Raw genomic sequence first — 21286 nt, 5'->3', positions numbered from 1 at the left:
TACAGATGATCGACGGAGCCTCCAAGATAAGAGCAAGTCATCCATTGTTAGCTTTTGGTCATTGTAATTTTAATTTTTTTCAATTTTGATTCAGTCAGATTATTTAACTTCATATCTTTCTATTTATTATTATCAATAAAGTTTCATTTTTCTCTGAATTTATATCCTCATCTTTGATTATGAATTGAATTCATATTCTTTTATCTATATTGTTCATAAAGGAACTTGAGATAACCACCTCATCCTTGGGTTTCATTCCTCACAAAAACTCAGGTCCGTGTGATCACTGGTACAGAGGTGCCTTTCATATGAAATATCCTCTACATCGTAACTACTCAGGGTAAATACAGGTGCAGCTTTGGAGGTTCATCCTCTCCTCTCTTTGGTTGTATCCCCAACATGTTTCTATTCTATTGTATTCGTCCACCATGTTTTTATTCTATGTGGCTCTACGTAAGTTCTCCTGTTTAACTTCCTAGTGGTTCAAATTCTCAATGAGTAGTAGCTTTACTCTGCCAATGTGGGAGTTTCTGGCTACATCAATAGTTGTATTCACCATTGCTCTGATATTTCCATCATATTCCTGTCTTGGCCTCTTGCTGCTTAGTAGAGGGTTGCACATCATTGCTATCATCATTGCTATGTGAGTGGCACTAGGTAATACTTCGTATATGTGAGTGGCACTAGGTAATACTTCGTATATGTGAGTGGCACTAAGTAATACCTCTTATATGCGGGTGGTACTATAGGTAATACTTAACAAGTGCTTCCTAGACAGTTGTAAAATGTAAAACGAAAGATACTCCTCAAAAACAATTTGTTTTTAGTGTTACGAAAATGGTTCAGATTAGTCAGGAAACAGGATAAGGATTTCCTGACGCGGGTCTCAGGTCATCTGACCGAGACCTTCCCCTGGCTTAGCGCCACACCTCTTTAAAAAATAAAATTATATTTGTACCAGGGGAAAGGGTTGCTCTTGCTTTTAAATTCTTGTAATTTTTTATTTCATATATTTTTTTTTTATTTTTATATTTTGATATCTTTAAGGAATAAAAGGAACTGTAGAAAAAAATATTCATGGCAGTTGTTTATTGTGATATAAGAAACTTGTCAATATTTCTGCTTAATAGATTTATTTGTGGGCTAGAATAGTATTTTTTTTTTTCAAAATAGCTTTAAAAAGTCTCCTCTTGACAGAAATTTCTAAAAGACTGTATAATATTTCAAGTTTAAACCCGACCAGACGCGGCATTCTCCAGTTACTGCACTGGATACACGATTCCAAGTGTAATATAAAAAAAGCATCAATTAAGCCCCTTTTTGATACACAGACTAAGCTTACAGAACATCATTCTTCTCGTTAATGTTAATTATTTCAAGTCAATCAGAAAGTCATTCTTTAGGTTCTGATTGGAAATAAATTTGGCAATTTGTTGACTAAAATTTGGAAATTGGGACTTAAGGATCTCACGCAGAATGAAACTTGTCGTACAGGAGAACACACAAGCCATGAGAGTGTGAAACCTAGCTGAAGATGCATTCTCCAGGTATCAAACAGAAACCATTGATTCATCCTACGTTAATGTATTAACAAATTTACACACAGTAGCAGCCTTCCGTAAGACACATTAGCCATTACCTATTATAGTCGTACAAGATACGCATAAACAAACTATACCACGGGTAGGGTTAGAACCCCATAAAACTCCAGACCGACACGTTAGCTGGCCCAGTAGCTAACGCATCGGTCTGGCGTTTTATGATTCTCTGATCGCGTGTTCTAACCCCACCCGTGGTATGATTTGTTTGCATTCGTGTCATTACGAGTTCATGAGTCATGTTAAGAGAGGCATAGTCATGATATCTTATTGGAAAAATACCGATAACGATCACACGAAGCTTTCTTGATGGTCTGAAGGAGAACATAATTCCGACTGTCACTGAATGGTTTCCTTTCGTGAATATCTATCCATAGACGAGTAGATGGCATGAAGTTGTCACATTACAGCAGTAATTAAAACAATCATTAAAACGATCATTAAAACGATCATTAAAACGATCATTAAAACGATCATTAAAACAATCATTAAAACAATCATAAAAACAATCATAAAAACAATCATTAAAACAATCAAAACAATCATTAAAACAATCATTAAAGCAATCATTAAAACAATCATTAAAACAATCATTATAACACTCATTATAACAATCATTAAAACAATCATTAAAACAATCATTAAAATAATCATTAAAATAATCATTAAAACAATCATTAAAACAATCATTAAAATAATCATTAAAATAATCATTAAAACAATCATTAAAACAATCATTAAAACAATCATTAAAATAATCATTAAAACAATCATTAAAACAATCATTAAAACAATCATTAAAGCAATCATTAAAACAATCATTAAAACAATCATTAAAATAATCATTATAACAGTCATTAAAACAGTCATTAAAACAGTCAATAAAACAGTTGTTAAAACAGTCAATAAAACAGTTGTTAAAACAGTCAATAAAACAGTTGTTAAAACAGTCAATAAAACAGTTGTTAAAACAGTCAATAAAACAGTTGTTAAAACAGTCAATAAAACAGTTGTTAAAACAGTCATTAAAACAGTCATTAAAACAGTCATTAAAACAGTCATTAAAACAGTCATTAAAACAGTCATTAAAACAGTCATTAAAACAGTCATTAAAACAGTCATTAAAACAATCATTAAAACAATCATTAAAACAATCATTAAAATAATCATTATAACAATCATTAAAACAATCATTAAAACAATCATTAAAACAATCATTAAAACAATCATTAAAACAATCATTAAAACAATCATTAAAACAATCATTAAAACAATCATTAAAACAATTAAAACAATCATTAAAACAATCATTAAAACAATCATTAAAACAATCATTAAAATAATCATTAAACAATCATTAAAACAATCATTAAAATAATCATTAAAACAATAATTAAAAAATCATTAAAATAATCATTAAAACAGTCATTAAAACAATCATTAAAACAATCATTAAAACAATCGCTCGACCAGTCTCAATCCTTCACTCAATTGACTAAAAATTTTAAAAAATCTAATATATTATAAAATTTACATAAATTGCCAATGCTTTACAAAACATTACTTGAATGATTATATCAATTTGCTTTTTAAGGCAACTGTCTTTCAGATTTATAGGCATTAAAGTGACTAAAATCTGGTAATAATTGTACCTCCATTGTTCTTATATACTTTCCTGGTAAAACATTTTTCTACCAATTATTGGGTATGATCTAGTCTATATGCTATGTATCGATATATCTTGCTTCCACTGTGGGTATGATCTGGTATACATGCTATACATCTATATATCTTGCTTCCACTGTGAGTATGATCTGGTATACATGCTATACATCTATATATCTTGCTTCCACTGTGGGTATGATCTGGTATACATGCTATACATCTATATATCTTGCTTCCACTGTGGGTATGATCTGGTATACATGCTATACATCTATATATCTTGCTTCCACTGTGGGTATGATCTGGTCTACTTGCCCAGAAGCGGCCAAGTTTACATTCTGTAATTGATGCACAACTGGATCAGCGGGTATGTTAAGAGTATCTTGGGTAACACCTTCACCATCTGCAGAAATCTTCACCTCGGTGTTCACATATTTAACCTGGTGTTGACCGTTGTTCTGTGAGTCACCTGATCCATGGGTCTCAGCATACTGCTCTCTACCGTTGTTCTGTGAGTCACCTGATCCATGGGTCTCAGCATACCGCTCTCTACCGTTGTTCTGTGAGTCACCTGATCCATGGGTCTCAGCATACTGCTCTCTACCGTTGTTCTGTGAGTCACCTGATCCATGGGTCTCAGCATACTGCTCTCTACCGTTGTTCTGTGAGTCACCTGATCCATGGGTCTCAGCATACTGCTCTCTACCGTTGTTCTGTGAGTCACCTGATCCATGGGTCTCAGCATACCGCTCTCTACCGTTGTTCTGTGAGTCACCTGATCCATGGGTCTCAGCATACCGCTCTCTACCGTTGTTCTGTGAGTCACCTGATCCATGGGTCTCAGCATACCGCTCTCTACCGTTGTTCTGTGAGTCACCTGATCCATGGGTCTCAGCATACCGCTCTCTACCGTTGTTCTGTGAGTCACCTGATCCATGGGTCTCAGCATACCGCTCTCTACCGTTGTTCTGCGAGTCACCTGATCCATGGGTCTCAGCATACCGCTCTCTACCGTTGTTCTGTGAGTCACCTGATCCATGGGTCTCAGCATACCGCTCTCTACCGTTGTTCTGCGAGTCACCTGATCCATGGGTCTCAGCATACCGCTCTCTACCGTTGTTCTGTGAGTCACCTGATCCATGGGTCTCAGCATACCGCTCTCTACCGTTGTTCTGTGAGTCACCTGATCCATGGGTCTCAGCATACCGCTCTCTACCGTTGTTCTGTGAGTCACCTGATCCATGGGTCTCAGCATACCGCTCTCTACCGTTGTTCTGTGAGTCACCTGATCCATGGGTCTCAGCATACCGCTCTCTACCGTTGTTCTGTGAGTCACCTGATCCATGGGTCTCAGCATACTGCTCTCTACCGTTGTTCTGTGAGTCACCTGATCCATGGGTCTCAGCATACCGCTCTCTATACTCTTGCGCCAACTGAAATACAAATGTTACTATTTTTAAATACAAAAATTTCACATGTAGATTGAATTAACTTGAATGATTATTTCCACAATATAATGACTTTTCAATTCCTTAAATTTGCAAATTTCTGACTTAATAAATATAAATTTGAAATATTTCAATGTAAAATTATATAAAAGCTCAATTTATGTAATTGAGTGTGCAGACACAAGTTTTTCTACGAGGATTTATGTCTCTTGTTGTATTTATACTTATAGGCTTCGTTAGGCTTTAAAAGAGATTAAAATATTTATGACTGGTGGTAAACAGGTTATGTACAACCTAAATGACTCTCGTGTGGTCGATAGGCATGACTCTCGTGTGGTCGATAGGCATAAATGACTCTCGTGTGGTCGATAGGCATGACTCTCGTGTGGTCGATAGGCATAAATGACTCTCGTGTGGTCGATAGGCATGACTCTCGTGTGGTCGATAGGCATAAATGACTCTCGTGTGGTCGATAGGCATGACTCTCGTGTGGTCGATAGGCATAAATGACTCTCGTGTGGTCGATAGGCATAAATGACTCTCGTGTGGTCGATAGGCATAAATGACTCTCGTGTGGTCGATAGGCATAAATGACTCTCGTGTGGTCGATAGGCATAAATGACTCTCGTGTGGTCGATAGGCATAAATGACTCTCGTGTGGTCGATAGGCATAAATGACTCTCGTGTGGTCGATAGGCATAAATGACTCTCGTGTGGTCGATAGGCATGACTCTCGTGTGGTCGACAGGCATAAATGACTCGTGTGGTCGATAGGCATAAATGACTCGTGTGGTCGATAGGCATGACTCGTGTGGTCGATAGGCATAAATCCCCATCAAACACAAACTGAAGCACACAATATATGCCTCCAGAGGTGAACTACTAAGTCTATATATCCTAAGTTTATTTTACTGAATATACCAGTGATCAAAGTTTTCTTTTATGGTGATGATCAGATGACAAACAGCCTTAATTAATGTACCTTTGACGCGTCGGTAGGCTTAAAGCCCATTTACCAACCGGTTCAAACAAAGACTATGTATATAGAAAGATGTAAGTCTTTTGGTGGGTATTGACTAGTGGTGAATACGTCATATGCGGTATTAATGACGTCTCTGAATAGCCGATAAGTTGTAATTAAACTCTTAACTAACCAATTCACCGACAGATATATGCACCGAGAGACGAATTTCTTTCAGTTTTTATTCTCTGACATTTTGCTTTAATCCCTCTTTTAGAGAAAAGGATTTTCTGGATTGGTTGTGAATGTGCGTTAGGCTTTAAGCCCAATTATTATTCAAGTAACTCTGTATATATGCTGATGATTATATCATAGTTCACTGAGAGCTGCAGTGCTTGTACATGTGCAAGGAAGCACTTTAAAATATTCACTTTAAGTGTTTGATCCCCCATAGGCCTATATCTGATAGCGTTGCGTGAATGATATTAAACAAGTTATATAAGCCTAATTAACACTTTGCGTAGTCTATAGGCTTTAAATAATAATTTATCCCTATTATGCTCACTTAATTTCCTGTCAAGTTGAAAGTTTAACTTCTACAGTTCAATATACTTCTCCCAGCATCAATCTATCAAATTTTTAGTTCTTCAAATTCAAATCATTCCTAAACCCAGAGTCTTTCGTGTTTACTATATTAATGTGGCACCACTGGATGACCCTTTTGGGTTTAACATTTTCTTTTAAAACTAGATACATGTATGTTTCACTTGCTGCTGGGTCACTGGAAAGTATTTCCTTATTCCATTATCCAAATCATCTTTATTTATAGAAGAATGGTATTTCCATAAGAGAAAGAAAGACATATCTGTAAGCCAAACCTCCACTTCCTTAAAGATCTGGGAATGGTATCCCTGTATCCCATGAGTCCAAATATCTCTCCCTGTATCCCATGAGTCCAAATATCTCTCCCTGTATCCCATGAGCCCAAATATCTCTCCCTGTATCCCATGAGTCCAAATATCTCTCCCTGTATCCCATGAACCCAAATATCTCTCCCTGTATCCCATGAGTCCAAATATCTCTCCCTGTATCCCATGAACCCAAATATCTCTCCCTGTATCCCATGAGCCCAAATATCTCTCCCTGTATCCCATGAGCCCAAATATCTCTCCCTGTATCCCATGAGTCCAAATATCTCTCCCTGTATCCCATGAACCCAAATATCTCTCCCTGTATCCCATGAGTCCAAATATCTCTCCCTGTATCCCATGAACCCAAATATCTCTCCCTGTATCCCATGAGTCCAAATATCTCTCCCTGTATCCCATGAACCCAAATATCTCTCCCTGTATCCCATGAGTCCAAATATCTCTCCCTGTATCCCATGAGCCCAAATATCTCTCCCTGTATCCCATGAGCCCAAATATCTCTCCCTGTATCCCATGAGTCCAAATATCTCTCCCTGTATCCCATGAACCCAAATATCTCTCCCTGTATCCCATGAGTCCAAATATCTCTCCCTGTATCCCATGAACCCAAATATCTCTCCCTGTATCCCATGAGCCCAAATATCTCTCCCTGTATCCCATGAGCCCAAATATCTCTCCCTGTATCCCATGAGTCCAAATATCTCTCCCTGTATCCCATGAACCCAAATATCTCTCCCAGTATCCCATGAACCCAAATATCTCTCCCTGTATCCCATGAACCCAAATATCTCTCCCTGTATCCCATGAGTCCAAATATCTCTCCCTGTATCCCATGAACCCAAATATCTCTCCCTGTATCCCATGAACCCAAATATCTCTCCCTGTATCCCATGAGCCCAAATGAACCCAAATATCTCTCCCTGTATCCCATGAACCCAAATATCTCTCCCTGTATCCCATGAACCCAAATATCTCTCCCTGTATCCCATGAGTCCAAATATCTCTCCCTGTATCCCATGAACCCAAATATCTCTCCCTGTATCCCATGAACCCAAATATCTCTCCCTGTATCCCATGAGCCCAAATATCTCTCCCTGTATCCCATGAGCCCAAATATCTCTCCCTGTATCCCATGAGTCCAAATATCTCTCCCTGTATCCCTCTCCCTGTATCCCATGAACCCAAATATCTCTCCCTGTATCCCATGAGTCCAAATATCTCTCCCTGTATCCCATGAACCCAAATATCTCTCCCTGTATCCCATGAGTCCAAATATCTCTCCCTGTATCCCATGAACCCAAATATCTCTCCCTGTATCCCATGAGCCCAAATATCTCTCCCTGTATCCCATGAGCCCAAATATCTCTCCCTGTATCCCATGAGTCCAAATATCTCTCCCTGTATCCCATGAGCCCAAATATCTCTCCCTGTATCCCATGAACCCAAATATCTCTCCCTGTATCCCATGAACCCAAATATCTCTCCCTGTATCCCATGAGTCCAAATATCTCTCCCTGTATCCCATGAACCCAAATATCTCTCCCTGTATCCCAGGAGTCCAAATATCTCTCCCTGTATCCCATGAACCCAAATATCTCTCCCTGTATCCCATGAGCCCAAATATCTCTCCCTGTATCCCATGAGCCCAAATATCTCTCCCTGTATCCCATGAGTCCAAATATCTCTCCCTGTATCCCATGAGCCCAAATATCTCTCCCTGTATCCCATGAGTCCAAATATCTCTCCCTGTATCCCACGAGTCCAAATATCTCTCCCTGTATCCCATGAACCCAAATATCTCTCCCTGTATTCCATGAGTCCAAATATCTCTCCCTGTATCCCATGAGTCCAAATATCTCTCCCTGTATCCAATGAGTCCAAATATCTCTCCCTGTATCCCATGAGTCCAAATATCTCTCCCGGTATCCCATGAGCCCAAATATCTCTCCCTGTATCCCATGAGCCCAAATATCTCTCCCTGTATCCCATAAGCCCAAATATCTCTCCCTGTATCCCATGAGTCCAAATATCTCTCCCTGTATCCCATGAGTCCAAATATCTCTCCCTGTATCCCATGAGTACAAATATCTCTCCCTGTATCCCATGAGTCCAAATATCTCTCCCTGTATCCCATGATCCCAAATATCTCTCCCTGTATCCCATGAGCCCAAATATCTCTCCCTGTATCCCATGAGTCCAAATATCTCTCCCTGTATCCCATGAGTCCAAATATCTCTCCCTGTATCCCATGAGTCCAAATATCTCTCCCTGTATCCCACGAGTCCAAATATCTCTCCCTGTATCCCACGAGTCCAAATATCTCTCCCTGTATCCCATGAACCCAAATATCTCTCCCTGTATTCCATGAGTCCAAATATCTCTCCCTGTATCCCATGAGTCCAAATATCTCTCCCTGTATCCCATGAGTCCAAATATCTCTCCCTGTATCCCATGAGTCCAAATATCTCTCCCTGTATCCCATGAGCCCAAATATCTCTCCCTGTATCCCATGAGCCCAAATATCTCTCCCTGTATCCAATAAGCCCAAATATCTCTCCCTGTATCCCATGAGCCCAAATATCTCTTCCTGTATCCCATGAGTCCAAATATCTCTCCCTGTATCCCATGAGTCCAAATATCTCTCCCTGTATCCCATGAGCCCAAATATCTCTCCCTGTATCCCATGAGTCCAAATATCTCTCCCTGTATCCCATGAGTCCAAATATCTCTCCCTGTATCCCATGAGTCCAAATATCTCTCCCTGTATCCCATGAGTCCAAATATCTCTCCTTGTATCCCATGAGTCCAAATATCTCTCCCTGTATCCCATGAGTCCAAATATCTCTCCCTGTATCCCACGAATCCAAATATCTCTCCCTGTATCCCAAGAGTCCAAATATCTCTCCCTGTATCCCATGAACCCAAATATCTCTCCCTGTATTCCATGAGTCCAAATATCTCTCCCTGTATCCCATGAGTCCAAATATCTCTCCCTGTATCCCATGAGTCCAAATATCTCTCCCTGTATCCCATGAGTCCAAATATCTCTCCCTGTATCCCATGAGCCCAAATATCTCTCCCTGTATCCCATGAGCCCAAATATCTCTCCCTGTATCCCATAAGAACAAATATCTCTCCCTGTATCCCATGAGTCCAAATATCTCTCCCTGTATCCCATGAGTCCAAATATCTCTCCCTGTATCCCATGAGTCCAAATATCTCTCCCTGTATCCCATGAGTCCAAATATCTCTCCCTGTATCCCATGAGTCCAAATATCTCTCCCTGTATCCCATGAGTCCAAATATCTCTCCCTGTATCCCATGAGTCCAAATATCTCTCCCTGTATCCCATGAGTCCAAATATCTCTCCCTGTATCCCATGAGTCCAAATATCTCTCCCTGTATCCCATGAGTCCAAATATCTCTCCCTGTATCCCATGAGTCCAAATATCTCTCCCTGTATCCCATGAGTCCAAATATCTCTCCCTGTATCCCATGAGTCCAAATATCTCTCCCTGTATCCCATGAGTCCAAATATCTCTCCCTGTATCCCATGAGTCCAAATATCTCTCCCTGTATCCCATGAGTCCAAATATCTCTCCCTGTATCCCATGAGTCCAAATATCTCTCCCTGTATCCCATGAGTCCAAATATCTCTCCCTGTATCCAATGAGTCCAAATATCTCTCCCTGTATCCCATGAGTCCAAATATCTCTCCCTGTATCACATGAGTCCAAATATCTCTCCCTGTATCCCATGAGTCCAAATATCTCTCCCTGTATCCCATGAGTCCAAATATCTCTCCCTGTATCCCATGAGTCCAAATATCTCTCCCTGTATCCCATGAGTCCAAATATCTCTCCCTGTATCCCATGAGCCCAAATATCTCTCCCTGTATCCCATGAGCCCAAATATCTCTCCCTGTATCCCATGAGCCCAAATATCTCTCCCTGTTTCCCATGAGCCCAAATATCTCTCCCTGTATCCCATGAACCCAAATATCTCTCCCTGTATTCCATGAGTCCAAATATCTCTCCCTGTATCCCATGAGTCCAAATATCTCTCCCTGTATCCCATGAGCCCAAATATCTCTCCCTGTATCCCATGAACCCAAATATCTCTCCCTGTATCCCATGAGCCCAAATATCTCTCCCTGTATCCCATGAGCCCAAATATCTCTCCCTGTATCCCATGAGCCCAAATATCTCTCCCTGTATCCCATGAGCCCAAATATCTCTCCCTGTATCCCATGAGCCCAAATATCTCTCCCTGTATCCCATGAGCCCAAATATCTCTCCCTGTATCCCATGAGCCCAAATATCTCTCCCTGTATCCCATGAGCCCAAATATCTCTCCCTGTATCCCATGAGTCCAAATATCTCTCCCTGTATCCCATGAGCCCAAATATCTCTCCCTGTATCCCATGAGCCAAAATATCTCTCCCTGTATCCCATGAGTCCAAATATCTCTTCCTGTATCCCATGAGTCCAAATATCTCTCCCTGTATCCCATGATCCCAAATATCTCTCCCTGTATCCCATGAGCCCAAATATCTCTCCCTGTATCCCATGATCCCAAATATCTCTCCCTGTATCCCATAAGCCCAAATATCTCTCCCTGTATCCCATGAGCCCAAATATCTCTCCCTGTATCCGATGAGTCCAAATATCTCTCCCTGTATCCCATGAGCCCAAATATCTCTCCCTGTATCCCATGATCCCAAATATCTCTCCCTGTATCCCATGAGTCCAAATATCTCTCCCTGTATCCCATGAGTCCAAATATCTCTCCCTGTATCCCATGATCCCAAATATCTCTCCCTGTATCCCATGAGTCCAAATATCTCTCCCTGTATCCCATGAGCCCAAATATCTCTCCCTGTATCCCATGAGTCCAAATATCTCTTCCTGTATCCCATGAGTCCAAATATCTCTCCCTGTATCCCATGAGCCCAAATATCTCTCCCTGTATCCCATGAGCCCAAATATCTCTTCCTGTATCCCATGAGTCCAAATATCTCTCCCTGTATCCCATGAGCCCAAATATCTCTCCCTGTATTCCATGAGTCCAAATATCTCTCCCTGTATCCCATGAGTCCAAATATCTCTCCCTGTATCCCATGAGCCCAAATATCTCTCCCTGTATCCCATGAGCCCAAATATCTCTCCCTGTATCCCATGAGCCCAAATATCTCTCCCTGTATCCCATGAGGCCAAATATCTCTCCCTGTATCCCATGAGCCCAAATATCTCTCCCTGTATCCCATGAACCCAAATATCTCTCCCTGTATCCCATGAGCCCAAATATCTCTCCCTGTATCCCATAAGCCCAAATATCTCTCCCTGTATCCCATGAGTCCAAATATCTCTCCCTGTATCCCATGAGCCCAAATATCTCTCCCTGTATCCCATGAGCCCAAATATCTCTCCCTGTATCTCATGAGCCCAAATATCTCTCCCTGTATCCCATAAGCCCAAATATCTCTCCCTGTATCCCATGAGTCCAAATATCTCTCCCTGTATCCCATGAGTCCAAATATCTCTCCCTGTATCCCATGAGCCCAAATATCTCTCCCTTTATCCCATAAGCCCAAATATCTCTCCCTGTATGCCATGAGCCCAAGTAACTCTCCCTCTATCCCATGAGCCCAAATATCTCTCCCTGTATCCTCTAAGCCCAATTATCTCTCTCTGTATCCCATAAGCCCAAATCTCTCTCCCTGTATCCCATAAGCCCAAGTCTCTCTCCCTGTATCCCATAAGCCCAAATATCTCTCCCTGTATCCTATAAGCCCAATTCTCTCTCCCTGTATCCGATAAGCCCAAGTGTCTCTCCCTGTATCCCATAAGCCCAAATCTCTCTCCCTGTATCCTATAAGCCCAAGTCTCTCTCCCTGTATCCAATAAGCCCATTTTCTCTCCATGTATCCTATAAGCCCAAGCCACTCTCCACGTATCCCATAAGCCCAAGTCTCTCTCCCTGTATCCTATAAGCCCAATTTTCTCTCCCTGTATCCCTTAAGCCCAAGTCTCTTTCTCTGTATCCCATAAGCCCAAATATCTCTCCCTGTTTTCCATAACCCCAAATATATCTCCCTCTATTCCATAAGCCCAAATGTGTCTCACTGTATCCATAAGCCTAAATCTCTCTCCCTGTATCCCATAAGCCCAAGTCTCTCTCCCTATATCCCATAAGCCCAAATATCTCTCCTTGTATCCCATAAACCCAAATATCTCTCCCTGTATCCCATAAGCCCAAATATCTCTCCCTGTATCCCATAAGCCCAAATATCTCTCCCTGTATCCCATGAGCTCAAATATCTCTCCCTGTATCCCATAAGCCCAAATCTCTCTCCCTGTATCCAATAAGCCCAAATCTCTCTCCCTGTATCCCATAGGCTCAAATATCTCGCCCTGTATCCCATAAGCTCAAATATCTCTCCCTGTATCCTTTAAGGCCAAGTCTCTCTCCCTGTATCCCATAAGCCCAAATATCTCTTCCTGTATCCTATAAGCCCAAATCTCTCCCCTCTATCCCAGAAGCCCAAGTCTCTCTCCCTGTATCGCAGTAGCCCCGCTTCCTCAATGCACGCACAGGTATGTTATTGAAGTTAGTATTTCATTTATTCAACATAAATATCATAGCCTATACATAAGATGCATCAATTTCGACATTTTAAAACCCTTCAATAAAAAGAAAATTCACTATCTTCTTGCTGAGAGACCAGCTTTAAGCTGTTCAAGCGTTGCACTGAAGATCACCATTGAAGGTTTGAAGTTGATCTATTTAGACATTCGCACCATTATGTACTTTAATATTTACACACCATTCTCTATGACGTACCATACATTCGTTTCTTTGCCTCCTTTGATAACGTTTTGTCTCCACATATATCTCAACGCACCACTCGCCTTTTTTTCCCTCATCAATTCAGTGGTTAACCTCATCCTTCATAAATCCATCCGCTGAAACGTCAACTCCCCATATCTGAAAATATTCACTTCTTCCATATTCCTTCTCTCCAATTTTTCTTTATCTAAATCATTTGATACCCTCATCACCTTACTCTTTTCTATGTTCACTTTCAACTTTCTACCTTTACACACTCACGCAAACACGTCCACTAACCACTGCAACTTTTCTTTAGAATCTCCCATAAGCACAGTATCATCAGCATAAAGTAACTGTGTCAATTCCCATTTTGTGTTTGATTCCCATAATTTAATCCCACCCCTCTCCCGAACACCCTAGCATTTACTTCTTTTACAACCCCATCTATAAATATATTAAACAACCATGGTGACATTACACATCCTTGTCTAAGACCTACTTTTACCGGGTAGTAGTCTCCCTCTCTTCTACACACCCTAACCAGAGCCTCACTATCCTCATAAAAACTCTTTACAGCATTTAGTAACTTACAAACTATTCCATATACTTGTAACATCTGCCATATTGCTCCCCTATCTTCTCTATCATATGCCATTTCTAAATCCATAAATGCAATTAAAACTTCCCTACCTTTATCTAAATACTATTCACATATATGGTTCAATGTAAACACCTGATCTACATATCCCCTACCCACTATAAAAACCTCCTTGCTCATCTGCAATCCTACATTCTATCTTACCTGTAATTCCTTCAATAATAACCCTACTGTACACTTTTCCTGGTATAATCAGTAAACTTATTCCTATATAATTTTTACAATCTCTTTTGTCCCCCTTCCCTTAATATAAAGGAACTATACATGCTCTCTGCCAATCCCTAGGTACCTACCCCTCTTGCATACATTTATTAAACAAAAATACCAACCACTCCACACTATATCCCCCCCACCCCCCCGGCTTTTAACATTTCTGTCATGATCCCATCAGTTCCAGCTGCTTTACCCCTTTTCATTCTACGTAATGCCTCACGCACCTCCCCCACACTCACATCCTGTTCTTCTTCACTCCTAAAATGTTATACCTCTCTGTCCACTGCATGAAATGACCGCCTCACTTTAGGTCATTCTGTTTGCCTGTGTTTTGAGGCTATCATAGAATGTCCACACATGAATCCCCATGTCTACTTCCTTACTACTAAACTTATAGTGATCATGTTGCAAGCAGTGATTGCAACCACTTGGCCTTGTGTACCTGTAACCTTACGATACCTTTACCGATACATGATGTTTTATATTATATCGTTGTTCAAGACAGATTTAGCATGATTTTACATGATATTCAGTGTGCAGACTTCAGCCTAACGTCACCCGAACATCACAAGACTCCCTGGCTTTTGTAAAACATCGTTGTTTAAGGCTGTGCACAACAGACTCCACTAAATGGCTATCGAGTTTGTACATCCCATAATTTGAGTTAAATACGGCATTCCTATCATGTTTCAAGAGACTGGATTCAGTTATGTTTCTTTCCATGACGGAACTGATGGGTAAGATGATCTGGGCAGCACATGTGAATTCTTCTTCTAGCTTTTAAGCAAGAAGAATCCTGATTCGTTTTTTTATATCTCTTCTTGAGTCTAAAATCTCGCAGCATCAAGCAGAGATATTCGTCACAGACCAGATAGAGGACATTAAACGTATGTTTAATATTATCTCAAACTTGCTGTCCACAAACAAGTAAATGTCCCATTTTTCTCATTGATTTCCAACTTATTTTAATCACGATGTTAAGTCTTGACACTTAAAAGTGTCCTCAGGAAAAATTTTCTGCTCTTCTCCACTTCTACGTTATCACCAAAAATCCTCCTGATTTCTCACAATCAAGTTGATTTATCATGCATTCTTATTTTGTACAGTGTTACACAAATAACCCGCACATAAAAGAGAGAAGCTTACAACGACGTTTCGGTCCGACTTGGACCATTTACAAAGTCACACTAACCAGAAGTGGAGCAGGACGGCTATATATAGGCAGGAAGAGGTGGTGGTGGTGGTAGTAGTAGTAGTAGTAGTAGTACAACAAGAATGGTATATAATACCGACAAGATGAAATTAAGACACATGCGCAACACCCGGGCATCCCTATCGTAGACGTTTCGCCATCCAGCCAGCCACTGGATGGCGAAACGTCCACAACAAAGGCAGCCAGACGCCGCACATGTGTCTTAATTTCATCAGTAGTTTTAGTAGTAGTAGTAGTAGTAGAAGAAGAGGTAGTAGTAGTGGTAGTGGTAGAAGTGGGGAATAAGGAGGACGAGCCTGTCAAATACAAAGGAAGGGGAGCACTGCAAGAGAGCTAGGTGCCCACAGAGGGAGAGCAAGCGCACAGAGGTGCGTGAAAGGGGAAGTGGTGCGGCGTCTGGTTGTCTTTGTTGTGGACGTTTCGCCATCCAGTGGCTGGCTGGATGTCGAAACGTCTACGATAGGTTATTTGTGTATCGTTCCAGTCACGGTATTGTGCCTTTTTTTGTTATTTATTGTACATTGTGTTTGTGTTTGTTTGCTTATGTGTATGTGTGTGTGTACTCGTCTAATTGTACCCACTTAATAGTGGTTGCAGGGGTCGATTCATAGCTACTGGCCCTGCTTCTTCACTGGTCGCCACTGTGTCCTCTCTCTCCCTGCTATACGAGTTTAATCATACCTCTTCTTAAAGCTATGTATGGTACCTGCCTCCAACTCCTCACTTTCCAGACTATTCCACCTCCTGACAACTCTATGACTGAAGAAATACTTCCTAACAAAACTGTGGCTCATCTGAGTCTTCAAATTCCAATTGTGGCCCCTTGTTGCTATGTCCCATCTCTGGGATATCATGTGTCTGTCCACGTTATCATGTCTCCCCTGTCCCTCCTGTCCTCCAGTGTCGTCAGGTGGAGTTCCTTTAACCCCTCCTCGTAGGGCATGGCCCTTAGCTCCAGGACTAGTCTCGTTGCAAACCTCTGCACTTTCTAGTTTTGTGACGTGCTTGGCCAGGTATGGGTTCCACACTGGAGCTGCATACTCCGATACAGCCCTGAGGCACCTGGTGTACAAGGTCAGGAACGACTCCTTATCGAGATGCCGGAATGCTATTCATAGGTTCGCTGGTCAACCATATGCTGCAGCAGTTATTTGGTTGATGTGCGCCACAGGAGATATGCTCGGAATTATACGAACTTCAAGATCCTCTTCCTTGAGTGGGTTTGTAGTCTATACTCTGCGGCTTTCTTTGCCCATTTCCGATTTTCATGACCTTGCACTTGATGAGGTTGAACTCCAGGAGTCATTTGTTGTACCAGGCCTGCAGATCTCTCTGTAGTCTTGCCATGGCCTCCTCCGACTGAATTCTCCTCATTAACTTCACATTGTCTGCAAAAAAGGACACTTTCTGAGTCTATTCCTTGCGTCATATCGTTCTAGGATTGACCCCTGTTGAACCCCGCTCGTCACAGGCGTCCACTCTGACACCTCATCACGTACTATGACTCGCTGATGACTTCCTGCCAGGTATTCTCTAATACACTGTAGTGCCTGCCTTGTCATACCTGCCTGGTCCTCCAGCTTTTGCACTAATCTCTTGTGTGGAACTGTGTCAAAAACCTTCTAGCAGTCCAAGAAAATGCAATCTATCGACCCCTCTCTGTCTTACTGCTGTAATCTTGTCATAGAACTCTAGCAAGTTCGTCTCACAGGATTTCCCGTCCCTGAAACCTTGGTTGTCGTCGATAAGTTCATTCCTTTCTAGGTGCTCCACCACTCTGATAATCTTTATGACTTTGCATACTATGTCAGTGAAACTGGTCTGTAGTTTAATTCTGCATGTCTGTCTTCATTTTAAAAAGCTGAGATTACATTTGCTGTCTTCCATTCCTCAGGTAGTTGCCCTAATTTGAGAGATGTGTTGAAGATTGTTGTTAGTAGTATGCAGAGCGCCTCCGCTCCCTCTCTAAGCACCCACGTAGAGATGTTATCTGACCCCATCGCCTTTGAGGTATCTAGTTCGCTTAGCAGCCTCTTCACCTCCTCCTGGGTTGTGTGTATTGTGTCCAGCATTTGATGGATGATCCCACCATTCCCCGTTTATGGAGTCCTTTCTGTCTCCATTGTGAATACTTCTTAAAATCTCCTGTTGAGCTCCTCACATACTTCTCTTTCATTTCTTGTGAGCTCCCCACCTTCCTTCCTCAGCCTAATTACCCAGTCCTTTACTGCTATCCTAATGCTGCTGTACAACACCTTTGGGTCGGACTTGGCTTTCGCTGCCATGTCATTGTCGTATTGTCACTGGGCCTTACTCCTTACCTGTGCATATTCATTTCTGGCTCTTCGACTACTCTCCTTATCCTTCTGGGTCCATACCTCCTATACTTCTTCCATTCTCTATCGCATTTGGTTTTGGCCTCTACACCTCCGGGTGAACCAAGGGTTCGTCCTGGCCTTCTCGTTAATTCTGTTACACTTGGGTGCAACCCTCTCCTCTGCTGCCTTGCAAATTGTTGTCACATATTCCATCATCTCATTCGCTGATTTCCCTGCCAGTTCTCTGTCCCACTGAACTTCGTACAGGGAATTCCTCATGCCTGTGTCTTCCCTTCTCTTGTAGTTTGTCTTCATTCGCCCTGCCCTTGTGACTACTATGTAGCTCTTCTATGTGGATAAATGGTTCAGAGAACCGACAAGTTGATGAATTAGACACATGTGCAACACTCGGGTATCATTACTGAGGAAACGTTTCACCACACAGTGGCTTCCTCAGCCAATACAAAGGAGAATGGTGAAGAACCATTCTTCTTTGTATAGACTGAAGAAGTCACTGTGCGGTGAAACGTCTCCTCAATAAAGACACCCGAGTGTTGCACATGTGTCTAATTTATCAACTCTTCTATATAACTGTGTGTGTGTGTGTGTGTGTGTGTGTGTGTGTGTGTGTATGTGTGTGTGTATGTGTGTGTGTGTGTGTGTGTGTGTGTGTGTGTGTGTGTGTGTGGTGTGTGTGTGTGTGTGTGTGTGGTGTGTGTGTGTGTGTGTATGTGTGATCAAATTTTCAAAAAGTATCAGTATTAGCCGACTTTTGTGATAAAACAAAAAATAGACAATGAAATAGAAAAGTGCATGAATGTATGAATTTTATATAGAACATAATTATAGAAAATGGAAGGTAAACAAAGATAACAAAATCATTATCATTGCATAAATTCACATGACACTGTGACTGTATGATACTGAAGACTTGCGGATTTACTTTGCTGCAACTATACCGGGACACAAAATAATATTCATTGCAGGAACATTACTGTGGTCTTACAATATTGCTGCTGGAATATTACTATGACTGGAGTCTTACCATCGTGGGAACAATACCATTTCGTTAACAATACTGTATATTGGTAAATATCGTGGTTTGAACGCAGTGATTTTAATGGAAACGTAGTTTGAATAATAACTTGGCTAGAATAATACTGTAGCTGGAATAAATACCATGGCTGGAATAATATCTTGGCGAGAATATTACCCTGAAACATTATCCTGGCAGGAATAATATTGTGTCGAACATTACTATAGCTGGGATATTGCCAATGCTGAAAAATTACCGTAGCTATATAATTTTCGTGGTTGAGCCAATACTGTGTGTGAACCATTCATTATCTTGGCTGTAATTTTACCTTAATTCTAAAATTACCGAGACTTCAACATTACCGTCGCTGGAATATTACTACTCTGCACCTCTCCTTCCGACAGTATACAAGTCTCCACACTGTCGCTTGATCTTCAGATTGTTTCAGACTATGGAACAGAACTCTTCTCCAGGCCGAGGAATTGACAACCTCAAATCTACGACTTCAAGGGTGATGGACTAATAATTGCATCGTCTTCACATCTCTACTGCTCGTGCCTGTTTTCTGTACTCGACTGAGGAACCCTACTGTGTAGGCGAAACGTTTCGGAATAAAGTTGCCTAACGGTTGCCTGTGTGTCTTACATACCAATATTACTACGGCTGAATCAGAACAGTAACTGTAAAATTAACGTGGAAGATACAATACATTGGTTGCAACATTACGGTGGTATCAGTATAAGAGAAGCATATCACAACTAATTATCGAACAATTGTCAAATGTCATATGCTAGAGAATGTGAAAGCGAGACACTCAGAAAGTCAGGAGACGAAATGAGGTGAAATTCAAATGACAGGTCTAGTGAAAAGGTATACAGAATGTAAGAAGACAAGTCAGTTGACGAGGAAATTAGAAGAAAAGTAATTAAAAGAAGTGAAGAAAAAGGAATTAGAAAAAATTACCACCTACTTGTCTAAGGAAGTCGTTCAGGAGCTCGTCGATTCTCATGATAGCGTCTTCCTGAGCTTTAGTAAGAGTGACCTTGTCAAATAAGGGCGAGGAGGTGACCAACTGCATTCCCAAACTCAGACTGTCAACAATAGCACTTCACTTATAAAAACAATAAACTGTAATTGACTACCACACTTAACAGTCTCAACTTCGTATTATTTAGTCACAAAAAGTATTACACAGTCACAATATTGTTAGTATATTATACACTCAAAATAAATGATTATTTAACCACAGCGGTGTGTTTTACCACAGTAAAAACAATATAAGAGTAACATTAAAAACAATGTATTTCTTAATTCCAACAATGAATACTTTAATCATCCACAACAATTCATTCCTCACACAATCAAAAGTCACAATAGATGACAATACTTACACAATCAGCAGGAACAACATGGCTGACTCAAGAGGAGTATCAATGTGGGAATTTTGAGAATAATCCTTCAAACCAGGAAATCTGTTGAATTACGGTAAATACAATTATAGTATTCCCGGAAATCATGTTTCTTATATACATAAATAATACAAATACTGCTTTAGAAAAGCACGTAAGAAAAAAGTAGAATATATTAGAAGACGTATCGGTCCAGGGACCTTGATTACTTCTAACATACACAAGTTTAGAAGACAATATAAACGGAGAGTGAGATGTCACTGATGGTGACCTGAAACAATTGTCAAACAGGGAGGAGGACGAGTAGAATATGTGATCACGTGATTCCTATGCTGTTACATATTTGGTGCTTTACCAAACACAGGAGTCACGTGATAACAGTCTACCCGTCCTCATCCCTATTATATGACAATTTTCAGGTCACCATGAGTGACTCACCTCACTCTCCTCATATATATACATATATATATATATATATATATATATATATATATATATATATATATATATATAATATATATATATATATATATAATGAACTAAAGTCACTCTTACATTTCACAAATGAAGTTCAAGGTTGTGAGAGTCACAGTAAACGTGAACTGAGATAACAGCGACAATGACGTACGTACTAACCCAACACACTTCTCTACACAACTAACCTCCTCCTCCCAGTCTTTATACCGTATATACCAGACATTGTCACGCCAGCAGGAAGTTCACTCTTCACTAGCGCTCTCTTCTATACGACTTGTGGCGCCACAAAACTTAGGCAGGAAGTGAGGAATATATGCACTTGGGGACAACCCAGTAATACCTATTATGTTCACACGCGCTTGTTACAACCTTCAGTGGCACAAAATGACGTGAAATTAAACACTATTTACAGACTGATTATAATATATGTGTACAATGTTTTAGCCAATGTAATACCTGGAGTATTATACCTGGAGAGGGTTTCAGGGGTCAACGCTCCCGCTGCCCGGTCTATGACCAGGCCTCAAACA

The 21286-nt window shown here is 40.8% G+C and overlaps 1 protein-coding gene across 1 annotated transcript; it reads right to left on the bottom strand.

Annotated features, from left to right (window-relative positions):
- Nucleotides 1-3041: 3041 nt before the first annotated feature.
- Nucleotides 3042-20996, bottom strand: LOC128696244 (S-antigen protein-like). Its single transcript, XM_070092547.1, has 4 exons — nt 20835-20996; nt 20262-20342; nt 19841-19961; nt 3042-4696 (listed from the first exon to the last, which is right to left on the bottom strand). Exons 2-4 carry the CDS (start codon nt 20279-20281, stop codon nt 3527-3529), a joined length of 1311 nt encoding a protein of 436 aa, XP_069948648.1. The 5' UTR covers nt 20282-20342; nt 20835-20996; the 3' UTR covers nt 3042-3526.
- Nucleotides 20997-21286: the final 290 nt, after the last annotated feature.

This window comes from Cherax quadricarinatus, chromosome 39 (assembly GCF_038502225.1).
Source record: "Cherax quadricarinatus isolate ZL_2023a chromosome 39, ASM3850222v1, whole genome shotgun sequence".
NCBI classification, from domain to species: Eukaryota; Metazoa; Arthropoda; class Malacostraca; order Decapoda; family Parastacidae; genus Cherax; species Cherax quadricarinatus.
This window is presented reverse-complemented; position numbering and strand designations above follow the sequence as displayed.